The sequence below is a fragment of the Podarcis erhardii genome, assembly GCF_964252035.2.
Source record: "Podarcis erhardii genome assembly, chromosome: 9".
In the NCBI taxonomy this organism is placed as follows: domain Eukaryota; kingdom Metazoa; phylum Chordata; class Lepidosauria; order Squamata; family Lacertidae; genus Podarcis; species Podarcis erhardii.
In genome coordinates, this window is record NC_138512.1 from 19751082 (window position 1) to 19764518 (window position 13437).

The 13437-nt window shown below is 43.3% G+C and overlaps 1 protein-coding gene across 3 annotated transcripts in view; it reads right to left on the minus strand.

The window, feature by feature from the left end:
* Window positions 1-1190: 1190 nt before the first annotated feature.
* Window positions 1191-13437, minus strand: part of CWH43 (cell wall biogenesis 43 C-terminal homolog) — a 41621-nt gene continuing 29374 nt past the window's right edge. For 2 of the 3 annotated variants that reach the window (XM_081875782.1, XM_081875781.1), the window contains exons 11-18: window positions 12955-13034; window positions 10750-10855; window positions 10047-10182; window positions 8517-8666; window positions 5656-5800; window positions 4237-4298; window positions 2551-2706; window positions 1191-1397 (exon numbers count right to left, since the gene is read on the minus strand). In XM_081875782.1, the coding sequence (XP_081731908.1) occupies window positions 1307-1397; window positions 2551-2706; window positions 4237-4298; window positions 5656-5800; window positions 8517-8666; window positions 10047-10182; window positions 10750-10855; window positions 12955-13034 (926 nt within the window). In that variant the 3' untranslated portion in view covers window positions 1191-1306. Of the gene's footprint in view, window positions 1398-2550; window positions 2707-4236; window positions 4299-5655; window positions 5801-8516; window positions 8667-10046; window positions 10183-10749; window positions 10856-12954; window positions 13035-13437 lie in introns of those variants that run through there. The other variant, XR_014160043.1, reaches the window with a different exon arrangement.

The following is a 13437-nucleotide window of genomic DNA, read 5'->3' on the forward strand; positions in this document are numbered from 1 at the left end:
GTGAACTAAAAGTATCCTATTATTCAAACAAATGAGATTTTGTTTCAGTTGGCTTTCAATATATTCCTTAGCACAATAGCAGCAAAATGCAATACCTGCAACAGATATGTGCCGGACACCTCTACTATTCCGTATATGTTTTCAGAGTCCCAAAGTTGTAAAAAGTCCAAACAACTCCATTTAGGATACTTGCAGGGACAATAAATACTTAGGATGAGAACTAATGACTGCTGTGGGTAGGGCAATGTCATACAAGGTGCACCAATACTGCAAATGGGTAGAGCAAAGGTTTAGAATGTATGACAGAAAATGCCATTTTAGGACAGGGACTAAAGAGTGACTGAATAGTTGAGTTTGGGAAGCAATTTCCAGATGACCGTTGCCAGCTGGAGAAGCTTCAGAAGATGTTTTGAAGTTGCATGCCATAGCACCAATTCCATGCTTTAACTAGCATAAACAGAGTAAAATAGGCAACACAGTGTATATACTGTCCAACTTACAATAGGGAGTTATGAATAGAGCCAGCCCCACTTGCACCCACTCCTAGGAAACGAGAGGCTTACTATGACCTAGCTTTCAAACTATGCAGCAAGTTTCTAAGCAGCACAGAGATGCATTGTCTCCACTATTCATAAGAGGACCATACTTCTGATATATACTTGGCCCCTAGAGGACAAACAGATGCATTGCACTAAAGGCCAGTCCGGTTTAAGAACAGTCCAGTTTTAGAACGATTCGGTTTACAAACTCCGCAAAACCAGAAATAGTGTCCCGGTTTGAGAACTTTACCTCAGTCTAAGAACAGAATCCGAACGGTGGAAGGGCACTGGCGGCGGGTGGCCTCATTAGGGAAAGCACGCCTCGGTTTAAGAACAGTTTGGTTTAAGAATGGACTTCCGAAATGGATTAAGTTCGTAAACCGAGGTACCACTGTACAGTATAGGAAATTTTCTTCTACAAATATAATCGCCATTTTCATAAGCAAACTCTACTTTTCTGAATGCATTAAGTAGTTAGCAGTGGCATTGAACACGAACAGACAAACACACAAAACAACACACGTTTGCTGCCCCATCAAACCAAATGGAATAGTGTGAAAAGCTGGATGCTGTGGCCTGAATTACACACATTTACACATGTTGCTTATTTCACATGGTTTATTTTGTTTCTCTTGTGCAAGGCCAGGGTGATCCATTTGGTTTAAGTCCATGAGACATGAAAGTGGATGTGGCTCAGTCCTAAGTCATTGGTTTTCACAGTGCAGTGGGTGTCCTCCTTTTTGCTAACCTGTTGGCGTGTCATTCTTCTAGCAGCTAGCTTGCTTAAAGTACTTTGGTGTGCTCATGTGAAAACGATGGTTCATCTCATAATTGTGCCCATCTTGATAACATCCAAACCTGTACAAAAATAATGTGTGAGACGTTCATGGTATAAGCATCTTTCTCCTTCCCTAATTGTGCAGCTTTATAGCAAAAAAAAATGTAATTAGTAATATCAGGGTAGAAAATAAATTGAAATTAGATTATTTAATTTTACTGCCCCAGTACACAGGTTTCCTTCTGCCTTTGGACACATATCTGGTGGAACTAAGCCCCACTGAATTCACTGAGACTTACTTCTGAGTAAACATGCATATACTGTAGTTGTGCTACATGATTCTTTGATTTCATTGAGACTTGGTACATAATGAACTATCCACAATGATAGAACAACTATCATTCAAATGGGAACTGCAGCAAAATGCTGCAGTGTTGAGTACTTTGTTGGCGCTGTGGTCTAAACCACTGAGCCTAGGGCTTGCCAAGCAGAAGGTCGGCGGTTTGAATCCCCGCAACGGGGTGAGCTCCCGTTGCTTGGTCGCAGCTCCTGCCAACCTAGCAGTTCGAAAGCACGTCAAAGTGCAAGTAGATAAATAGGTGCCGCTCCAGCGGGAAAGTAAACAGCATTTCCATGCACTGCTCTGGTTCTCCAGAAGTGGCTTGGTCATGTTGGCCACATGACCCGGAAGCTGTCTGCGGACAAACGCCGGCTCCCTCAGCCTATAGAGCGAGATGAGCACCGCAACCCCAGAGTCATCCGCGACTGGACCTAACGGTCAGGGGTCCCTTTAACTTTTACTAGCCAGCCATTTTCTCTTCCAGGATACTCAATTTCAGTTTCTTCACATGCACAAGCCACTTTTCTGTATTTTATGCCCAACATAAACTCTGAGTATGCACTATTCTCTTTGGGAGTGAGGTGCTCCCTTAGGCATTTTTTGTCTCTAATTTTATATATATATATAAATTTGGCAAACTAAATATGCTGACTCTGGTTTCTCAGTGGCCCCATGTTGGCTACAATCCTGCCCATACTCGCCAGCTGAATTCATTCTCTGAGAGAGCAATTCTCAAAAAAAGAATTACAAAAAAGGAATCTCTTTAAAGCAAGTCATAGGTACAGGCTGCTAAACTTACTGATTCCCATATTTCATGTTCACAAAACTGATGGCAATTTCAAAGCCACTCACTTGAAAACATTGTGGCACATTTTAGTTTTAAATGCACTAACCTTGTGGCAAAATGTGTTTCCTTCGATACTTCACTGGGGTCAATGGTGAGTTTGTCATTGTCAATATAATTATCTGGGTCATCTGGGATTCTAAATTTTGCCATTTGAAGTTCAGAATCACTCAGATGAGCATGAGAAATTCGAGCATAGCCCAATCTGCCATAAATGCAAATAATTTTTTTCAATGAAGTGAAACATCTCATTCATTTTATCTTTTTACTCATTCAAGATTTCCAAATAGTTTCTAGCCTTTGTGACTGTTTGCCATCCGATAATATAAATGGCAGGTTTCAGTATCTAATTAACTGCTTCTCAAGCTATTAATAGAATTAAATAATGGAATTGTGGAGTTGGAAGAGACCCCAAGGGTCATCTAGTCCAACCCCCTGCAATGCAGGAATCCAGCCCTAAGCAGTTCTTGGGTGAGCTTGAACCACAATACAAATCGTCTGGTTAACAGCTGGACACACTGACCCATTGCACCACTAGCTGCTCTAAAAGCACAACTCAGGCCCCATCTGTGCTATACACACCACTTTAAACAGCCATGGTTCGCCTCCCCACCAAATAATAATGGGAATAGTAGCTTGTTGAGGGTGTTGACTCCCATTCCTTTCACAGAGCTACAATTCCCAGAGTTCCCTGGGAAGAGGGACTGATGGTTAACCACTCTGGCAATTGTAGCTCAAAGGGGGGAATAGGAGTCTCCTGACAAGTCTCAGCACTCTTAACAAACTAATGTTCCCAGGATTCTTTGGGGGGGATACTGCTTTAAATTTATAGTGCGGATGAGGGCTCAGTTTGCACCAGTAAGGAATAATTTGACCTGCAGACAAAATTAATACCATTTTAAGAAAGCTGCATCCACTTTGAACAAATACAAATGAATGGTAATCATTCATTTCTATAGGAAAAGGTTAAAGAGATGGAGACATTCCCATTTGCTGTGAACGCACTGCGTTTCCAGTACAGTCGTACCTTGGTTTTCAGACAGAATCCATTCCAGAAGTCCGTTGGACTTCCGAAAACGTTCAGAAACCAAGGCGCGGCTTCTGATTGGCTGCAGGAGCTTCCTGCACTCAACTGGAAGCCACGGAAGCCGCGTCGGACGTTCAGCTTCCAAAGAACATTTGCAAACCGGAACACTCACTTCTGAGTTTGCGGCGTTCGGGAGCCAAAACGTTCGAGTCACAAGGTGTTCGACAACCAAGGTACGACTGTACTGTGTTCTTAATGCATGTTCACACAATGCTATCCAACAGCTTCACACCTTCCAAATTCATCTCTTGTCAAGGTTTGAACGCCCTTGCATAGAGTAAATCTATCCCTACCCCATAAACACCCTCACCCCAGTGTGTACACAAACAGAAATGAATTAAAGCTGTACTGATGTTGGACAGCTGGAAGGGGAGAACAACATCCATTTTCTGTTAGGTGGTACATGAGATAATAGTGACCCCATAGTTGTCCTTGAATGGACTTAACCGTCAAGGGGTCCTTTACCTTTTAATGTGAACACACCCTGTGTCACAGTCTGATGATACAAAACCTGCCCCTCAAACTGGTCGCTCGAAAATACAGAGCATGATACAGGCATGCACAGCACATAAAATGGCAGCTGAGTGTATGAGACAGGAAGAGAGGGAGGGTCCATAGGCAAACAACCAAGGTATCTATTTAACGTACCTTATTAATCCACGATACATTATATAACTGCACCATCTGTCTTGATCTGTGTTGTCGATATCCTAAGCAGCAGTAAAACAAATGCAAGGGGAAATGGTTCGTGAAAAAAGTTTCAGCAGATGCTAACAAAGTCACTCTGTTTATATGTTTCGGATGATCAAACTGAAGCTAGAATTTGCAAAACCAGAGAAACTACCGGTATTGAACTATTTTAAAATATTAGCCTGTGGGGATTGTGCAAATCATTCTAAGATTGATGCGAGTCTTCTTGTGCTCATGCTTTCCTAGTTATAATCACAGCATCCACAGACTAGAGAGTGATATCAGTAGACTCTTAGTAACCCCAATGTTTGCAGATGCTTAAATAATAAAAATAGCCCCATAGGAACTCAGGGGCATGAAATACTGAGAGATCAAGGGTGCAGTGGGGGGAAGTTAGATAGTGAACATTGGGCCCCTGGAGAAATTGGTTGACAGAGCATTGCGTAAGCGGTCAGAACAGAAGTTGATCTATGATATGGATGTGGTTGAGTGTTTGTAGCTGTAAGTAAGTAAGCAAGTGGGGAGGGGGCCCTTTTATAGACTTCTGACACACCTATGGAAAAACCAAAAATGTGAACCAGAAGCATGTGCCTTGGGCTGCTTAAGAATATGCGGAAGGGGTGAGGACGAAAAACAATATAGACCAATCCTACTTATAAAGGCTTGGTCTTTAAATATGTAGTGAACTATGTTTTTGGAGGGAAGAGGAGAGTGTTTGGAGTACAGTGGTACCTTGGGTTACAGACGCTTCAGATTACAGACGCTTCACGTCACAGACTCCACTAACCCAGAAATAGTACCTCGGGTTAAGAACTTTGCTTCAGGATGAGAACGGAAACCGCGCAGCGGCAGTGGGAGGCTCCATTAGCTAGTGCTTCAGGTTAAGAACAGTTCACCCATTAGTGGTGCTTCAGGTTAAGAACAGTTTCAGGTTAAGAACGGACCTCCGGAACGAATTAAGTTCTTAACCCAAGGTACCACTGTATTGAATGTTAAATAAGTGGGAGAGCTGAAGGGAGCATGGAACAGCAGCTATGGAGGGCAGGGATTTTGTTTGTGGTTAGGTGAGAGAGGAGATGACGTCGATGAAATTGGGTTTAGGAGATGATTTGTTCTAATCACTTTCATTTCAGGCTTCCATTGACTATGCATTTCTCTTCATTGTTCTTTAGATAAGCACTCTGCTATCCAGCCTGGGTAATTGTCCACACAGTGCTTTTTGCACATTATGATTCTGACCACCTTTTTAAAAACCAATGCATGCACAGTTTCATTTTAATTTACTATTATGCCGTAAATATGTACCCAGGCCACCAAACTGCATTGTTACAGATCTTGTATTTTTACAAAAATGATTTTGGATCATAACTGTAATACCTTAACGTTGCCATTTTCAATTATTTGCAAGTAATCTCTGGAACCAGGAGCTGAAGTGATGTATCCTAGAAACACAACCTGGTTAGAGCTCATCTTCAATAAATTAGACACAGCTATTGCTTGAAGCTCTCTATCTGAGTCTTCTCTGGGGGTGGGAAATAAGATACGATTATTATTTGAAGGAAATGGCAGTGGCAAGAATTCCAGTCATAAGATACGATTCATCTTTCTAGAGAAATTGCAGTTTCTAGGGAGAGAGGGGGAATCGCAAATATTTCTGCTAACAACTGCAATCCATTATATTTGTTGCTGATCACATATGTGGCCTACCCATTCTCAAAAATGTTCAAGGGGGCATAAATGTAGTTACCCCATTTTATCTTCACAGCAGCCATGTGAGGTTGGTTAGGCTGAGAACTAGCGACATGCCCAAGACATTTTCTATATGGCTGAGCACAGATTTGAGTCCATCCAGCACCCCACCATTTTAATCATGAGCAAGCGCCATTAAAGACTGAAACTAAATGCAAACAACTCCAGGGCTCCAATATCAGCCAAGTTCTTTTCCAGTTCCCACCCTTGGTTTGCGTACCATCTAGCTTGATTAAGCATTCCGGAGAACTCAAAGCTTGTACACTATTTTGTAACATTTTGCCTAGCCTAATAATAATAATAATAATAATAATAATAATAATAATAATAATATATTTATTTATACCCTGCCCATCTGGCTGTGTTTCCCCAGCCACTCTGGGCGGCTTCCAACAAAATATTAAAATACAATAGTCTATTAAACATTAAAAGCTTCCCTAAACAGGGCTGCCTTCAGATGTCTTCTAAAAGTCTGGTAGTTTATTTCCTTGACATCTGGTGGGAGGGTGTTCCACAGGGCGGGTGCCACTCCTGAGAAGGCCCTCTGCCTGGATCCGTGTAACCTCACTTCTTGCAGGGAAGGAACCGCCAGAAGGCCCTCGGCACTGGATCTCAGTGTCCAGGCAGAATGATGGGGGTGGAGACGCTCCTTTATTGTCCTGGTGTGGATTTTGGATTCTTCCTTACTGGCCAATAAGGTTACTTTTGCCTTTTTTTGTCTCTAGCACAGTCATAAACACTGTCAGGCTATGTTTTTCATAAGATGCTAAATTGGACATATAAAGCTGTCAGGGAACTGCCATCAACTCAGAGGCGAGAGATGGAAGGGCAGTTGTGTTATAGGGAGCCTCTGAAAATCTTGCAAAGCAGTTCCTCCTCTGGCGAGGAGGAAAGCCTCATCTCCAGTGGGAAATGGTGCAGGGACCAGGGAATGCTAGGAAGAGCCTCAACACCGAGCCTGAGCAAACCAGAGAGGCGGGAAGTACGCCCCTGCCAGCGCCCATTCTGCGCAGTAGAGTTCGGTGCAGGGAGGGGCGGAAAAGGTTGGGGGTGACACGACTTTTATGCTGGGGGAGGTACAAAGACCAACCACTCCCAGGTTCTACTAGTGATTGAGCCAGACATGAACTTACGACGCTCTTCACTGTAAATAGGTTGCACCAAGAATAAAGCCTGGAAAAGACAGGTCGGAGTCTTGCCTGTTTACTCTCGAGCAACCACACCAGCACCTGACAAAAGCATTTTTAAAAATAGAATATTAATCTTCTTGGTCTAGTCATTGAGCAAAGTGAAAGGAAAGGAATTTCTATTCCATACCACTCCATCTAAAAGTGGTATGGATTTGCACATGTGCCAGAGCCACCACACTTATATTTAATATTTAACACCACCAAATAGCACTTCTCAATGAACTCAGTTCACAAACCCAACTGCTCCTCATCATGTCTGATGAGATATTAACTGATTTATGTGCTTGTATCAACCAGTCCTTCGGCTCTGCAAAACACAGAGCCGACCTGAGTTCCACAACATCTTCTGTTTTTCGTCTGCCCTCCCTACTTTCACTCTCATTTTTTAATCAACTACAGTACTCAAAATAACATGCAACGGCAGCAGCCAGAATGCTGGTAGCTCAGAGCTGGAAACACAACAAGGTCCCTACCAGAGTAGAATGGCAGATGAAACTCTTAGACTAGGAGGAAATGGCGGAAATCAGGAAGGTCAAAATTTCAACAGAGAATGGGGGAAATTTATATTATATTTGGAAGACCACTGTAAACATTTGAACTCTTTAGCAGGTTTAAAACAACTCTTGTAATGTAACAAAGACTTGGACACAATGGACAACTGAAAAATTGGGGTGACGATGATATGCAATAGAAAAGGTTAAGTAAAAAACCCAAGGAGGGGTGGAGGGAAGTGGGTGGAGGAAAACGGCCTCAGTCCTGTATACCTGAAGGAGCGTCTCCACCCCCAGCGTTCAGCCCGGACACTGAGGTCCAGTGCCGAGGGCCTTCTGGAGGTTCTCTCCCTGAGAGAAGTGAGGTTACACGGATCCTGGCAGAGGGCCTTCTCAGTAGTGGCGCCTGCCCTGTGGAACGCCCTCCCATGAGATGTCAAGGAAATAAGCAGCTATCTTACTTTTAAAAGACATCTGAAGGCAGCCCTGTTTAGGGAAATTTTTAATGTTTAATTCTGTATTGTGTTTTTAATATTTGGTTGGAAGCCACCCAGAAAGAATCTTGTTTATTTGTTTTCTATACAAGACTTTGAATGTAAACACTAATTTGTAAAGCCAAATAAATTTTATTTTTTAAAAAAACTACTCAAAAGAACATGACTCCGGTTGATTCTAATCTTCAGTACTGGATGACATCCATCCATTACCGATATCAGTATTTTTCTCAGATGTGGATGGAATAATAATAATAATTGTATTATCTTAAATAGTTGGCTTATTTTCTGTTCACAACAATTTTCATACATACTCTTCATTTCCAAAATGAGCAACCACAAAATCCACCAGTTTCCCTGTGAAGTTCACAGTCATGGAGATGGCTGGTGCTATCTCTCCCTCAGGAGAAGGGAGAAGATGGTGTCTGGACTTCACGATGGGATATCTTGACAGAACCATCATCCTGCGTTACATTAAAGTAAAATTACTGAACACAGCTAGTTCCAAAGCACAATGGAAACTAAAACCAGCACCTGCAGTTCAGTGACCCAAGGCAGTCGTTCAAGGTATCACCACTGGGTAGGAGACTTAATGAGCTAGGATAGGAGAACAGGGCAAAAGAGGCTGACTCAAGAAACTGGGTAATCATCTCATAGCTAAATAGGGTTTAAAGCTTGAGCAGGATTCAATAAAAGATAAGGGTGAAAATTATGGGATGTTGTGGCTTTAGGTCCAGGAACAGATAATGTTCTATGGCATGGCGGGGAAATCATGTAAGCCAACAAATTCCTCTCTCACTTCCATATCATCATTCTAGGAAGTTCTAGATGAGAATTCAAGGTACATGCTTTCCACATCTCTCCCCATTTAATACCAAGACTGCAGCTTGGATAAAATGAGAAGCCGTGGTTAAGCAAAATATGAAGCAAAAGCTTGCAATCTCCTCATAGCCACACTGGATGAGACGGGGCGGGGCGGGGGGAAGACCTTGCAAGCCTGGAATTCACAGTGACTGCTTCGGGTCATGTAAAATTATGGTTTAGCGAAATCCAAACTAGACCTGTAGAGGACTGAGAGTTAGCTAAAGGCATGTTCAGGATGCAGGACATGCCCTATGGGATATGGGATAATGAAGGCATGTTATGAAATGCCATAATTCAGAAGTATCTGCATCCAAAACGAAAGAAAGAAAGAAACCCAGGAAAATGATATACTGTATTTTTCGCCCCATAGGAGGGGAAATGTGTGTGCGTCCTATGGGGCGAATGTAGGCTTTCGCTGAAGCCTGGAGAGCGAGAGGGATCGGTGCGCACCGACCCATCTCGCTCTCCAGGCTTCAGGAAGCTATCCGCAAGCTGTGGGAGCCCGGCGCGAAGTCGCGCAGCTCTCCCACGGCTTATGGAGAGCTGCCTGCATCCCGAAGCCTGGGGCGCGCTGAGCTCAGCACGCCCCAGGCTTCAGGCTTCGCACAGCTCTCTGCAAGCCATGGGAGACCTGCGCGACTTCTCGTCAGGCTCCCTAGGCTTGCGGATAGCAGCCTGTTCTGGGGGCTGGGGTTGGGGGAAGCTTGGGCTTCCCCCGCCCCAGCCCCGCGCCTAGGGGGGAAATAAATTTTTATTTCTTTATTCCACCCCCCCCCCAAAAAAAAACTAGGTGCGCCCTATGGGACGGTGTGCCCTATGGGACGGTGCGCCCTATGGGACGGTGAGCCCTATAGGGTGAAAAATACGGTAACTTGATATCACACTTGATATAAACACAATAGCATTCTTATTACAATGCATCAAATATCTATGTCTTTAATCACCTATTGCACCTCTGTAATCAAATACAGTTCACTCACCCCCAAGTATGATCTCGGGTACTTGGGCCAAAATCTGTGTAAAAACCAAGTTTCTCTCCCAACCACATGGTTGGATCATTGTTCCCAATGAATGGCTTAGAAGCGTCACTCTCCACAATAGTAATAAAGTCTGCCCCTGGGAAACAAAACAATGGGTTGAGAAGTGTAGCTATATTAATATACCTTCAGTATTTATTTATTTATTTATTGTTTGAAAAGAGAGGCAAGCAAACAGCGGGAAACTGGGTAGTAATCTCATAACATCAACCGTTTCAATTTTTTCTGTCAAAATACAAAGCATATTATTGATTCTGCTATCTCTGCATTGTCTCATTGACTCTTTTGGTAAAAGGCTTTAGTATGCAAGGGGGGGGGGAATAAAATGATCTCATCTTCTCACTCCACAGGAGCAATACTGGTTTTTGTGAAAGACAATATCTAATACAAATATCTAATAGAAAAAAACTATGTCTCCTTGTGTTACTCACCTGAATGACGTTTCTGCTTTCCCCCCATAACATTAGTATGACATAATAGCAATCATAATTAACAACAAAAATAATTATAGCAACTGAAGGTTGTTCCCATTCTAGCCCAGAGCTCTGATTTCTTGGTTCTATACCCCTCTGCCACAGGTGGAAGAGTCTATCACAGAAGACAAGAGAGGCATAATGCACAAGCTATATGATTTTGTTGAAAGTACCTGTTTGATTCAGAAGGACGACCGATCGCTCTAAGCTGGACCACCCATCATTATCATAGCCAAACCTGAATGGCCAAATCAGGGCTGAAAAGTTTTTCTTTGGAGGCTACAGATAAATCAGAAGGGAAAACAAAAAGTTCAATCTTACTACATTTACAATCACGTTCTTTGACTAGTGTGCGAGCAATACAAAAGTGGCTGATAGGATTACAGAGGTTGGTATAATATGCGCATAATAAAAAGGTAAAGGTAAAGGGACCCCTGACCATTAGGTCCAGTCGTGGCTGACGGGGGTTGCAGCACTCATCTCGCTTTATTGGCCAAGGGAGCCAGCATACAGCTTACGGGTCATGTGGCCAGCATGACTAAGCCGCTACACCAGAGCAGCGCACTGAAACACCGTTTACCTTCCCGCCGTTTACCTATTTATCTGCTTGCACTTTGACATGCTTTCGAACTGCTAGGTTGGCAGGAGCAGGGACCGAGCAACGGGAGCTCACCCTGTCATGGGGGTTCGAACGGCTGACGTTCTAGAGTCCTAGGCTCTGTGGTTTAACCCACAGCGCCACCCGCATCCCTTATACACATAATATTTGCCCCAAAATAGAGAAAATAAAGGAACGCATGACAAAAGGAAATAACAAATCCCAGTTCTCTTCCCTAGATGTATCCAAGTCAAAGTACATGTAACTGCAGTTGTATACCTTTCTCCTGTATCTCCTTCCCCTATTGCCTTCCTCACTGCAAGCTCTTTGAAACAGGAGCCTGTCTTGTTTGCTAGTGAAAACTGGTAAGGTGCCGTATATAATGATATATACATCATACATAAGGACAAAATATGGGGGAGTTATTCCAAAATTATGACCTAGTATAGGCCAGGGGAATGATCTGATTTAAAATTATTTTTAGTTACTCTTATTTAGGTCCAGTCTAGGATTTGTCGTGGGTGCTGTGGCTTTTGCATGTACATCTATCATTTTGTAGCTGAATCGTGACCATGCTCCGTCAAAAAGCGCTGAGTGCTGGAGCCTTACAGAAACTTTGAATTGTCATCATTTTGTATAATAATCAAGGCACAGCACACGCTGAGTACTGTGAATTCGTCCTTAAAGATTAGGGGTCAGCAAACTTTTTCAGCAGGAGGGCCGGTCCACTGTCCCACAGACCTTGTGGGGGGCCGGACTATATTTTTTTTGGGGGGGGGAATGAACAAATTCCTATGCCCCACAAATAACCCGGTAAAGGTAAAGGTACCCCTGACCGTTAGGTCCAGTCGTGGACAACTCTTGGGTTGCGTGCTCATCTCGCTCTATAGGCTGAAGGAGCCAGCGTTTGTCCGCAGACAGCTTCCAGGTCATGTGGCCAGCATGACTAAGCTGCTTCTGGCGAACCAGAGCAGTGCACAGAAACACTGTTTGCCTTCTCGCCGGAGTGGTACCTATTAATCTACTTGCACTTTGACATGCTTTCTAACTGCTAGGTGGGCAGGAGCTGGGACCGAACAATGGGAGCTCACCCCGTTGCGGGGATTCAAACCACTAACCTTCTGATTGGCAAGTCCTAGGCTCAGTGGTTTAGACCACAGCGCCACCCGCATCCCTCACAAATAACCCAGAGATGCATTTTAAATAAAAGGACACATTCAACTCATGTAAAAACACCAGGCCAGCCCCACAAATAACCCAGAGATGCATTTTAAATAAAAGGACACATTCTACTCATGTAAAAACACGCTGATTCCCAAACCGTCCGCAGGCCAGATTTAGAAGGCGATTGGGCCAGATCCGGCCCCCAGGCCTTAGTTTGCCTGCCCATGTTAAATATTGTTTCTGCACTAGTATTTGCATGTAAAGATGCAAGTATTATAAATGATACAGTCATACCTCCGTTTACACAACCCTCTGTTTATGTAAACTTCGGGATGCGCGTGCGGCAAACCCATAAGTATTTATCGGTTTCGCCCCGCGCGCATGCACAGAAGCGGTCCTCAGGTTGCAGAAACCTGAGGGATCCTACCGAACCTCCGGAACAGATCCCGTCCACAACCGGAGGTACCACTGTATTTCTTTCTGATTTTGCAGTTTGAACTGAGTGAGCTGTGTATGTACCACTTAGAGATTATCGCAATTAAGCAGTATATCTGTCAAAATAAAGTAAACAGTTAAAATCAAATTTAAATGGATTAAAAGCAAGCAAATGACTCACCCCATGTCCTAATTTTTTCTCATAAGCTTTATATCGCAATCCTAATCCCAGCAGGCCTACCCCAACGAACAGCCACAGAGCTAGAAAAAAAAAATCAACAGTGTATATTAATATAAGGGAGCCATAATAAAAATTGATTTGGGGGAATCTACAAATATCAGCTATTAATAACATGTCAGGAATAGTGCCCAACTTATATTGAGCTGGCAAATTCTTACAAAGGCAGTTTTCACAGTCCTTCACTTTATCCTTTGTGAAATATGCTGGCAACATTTGCTCTTGCCCATTTCCCTGGGATCTTTTTTTTTAGAGAGTGTGCATTGGTTATGGATGTCCAGTTTGGGGAAAACGTTAAATGGGGACATGCACACACCAGGTGAAAACATCCCATCCTGGACTGCCAACTAGTGTGGATGGGAAACAAAGGTTTAGGAATCAGAGATAGAATATTTAAATCCCTCATCTATGGACACCCTTGTACCA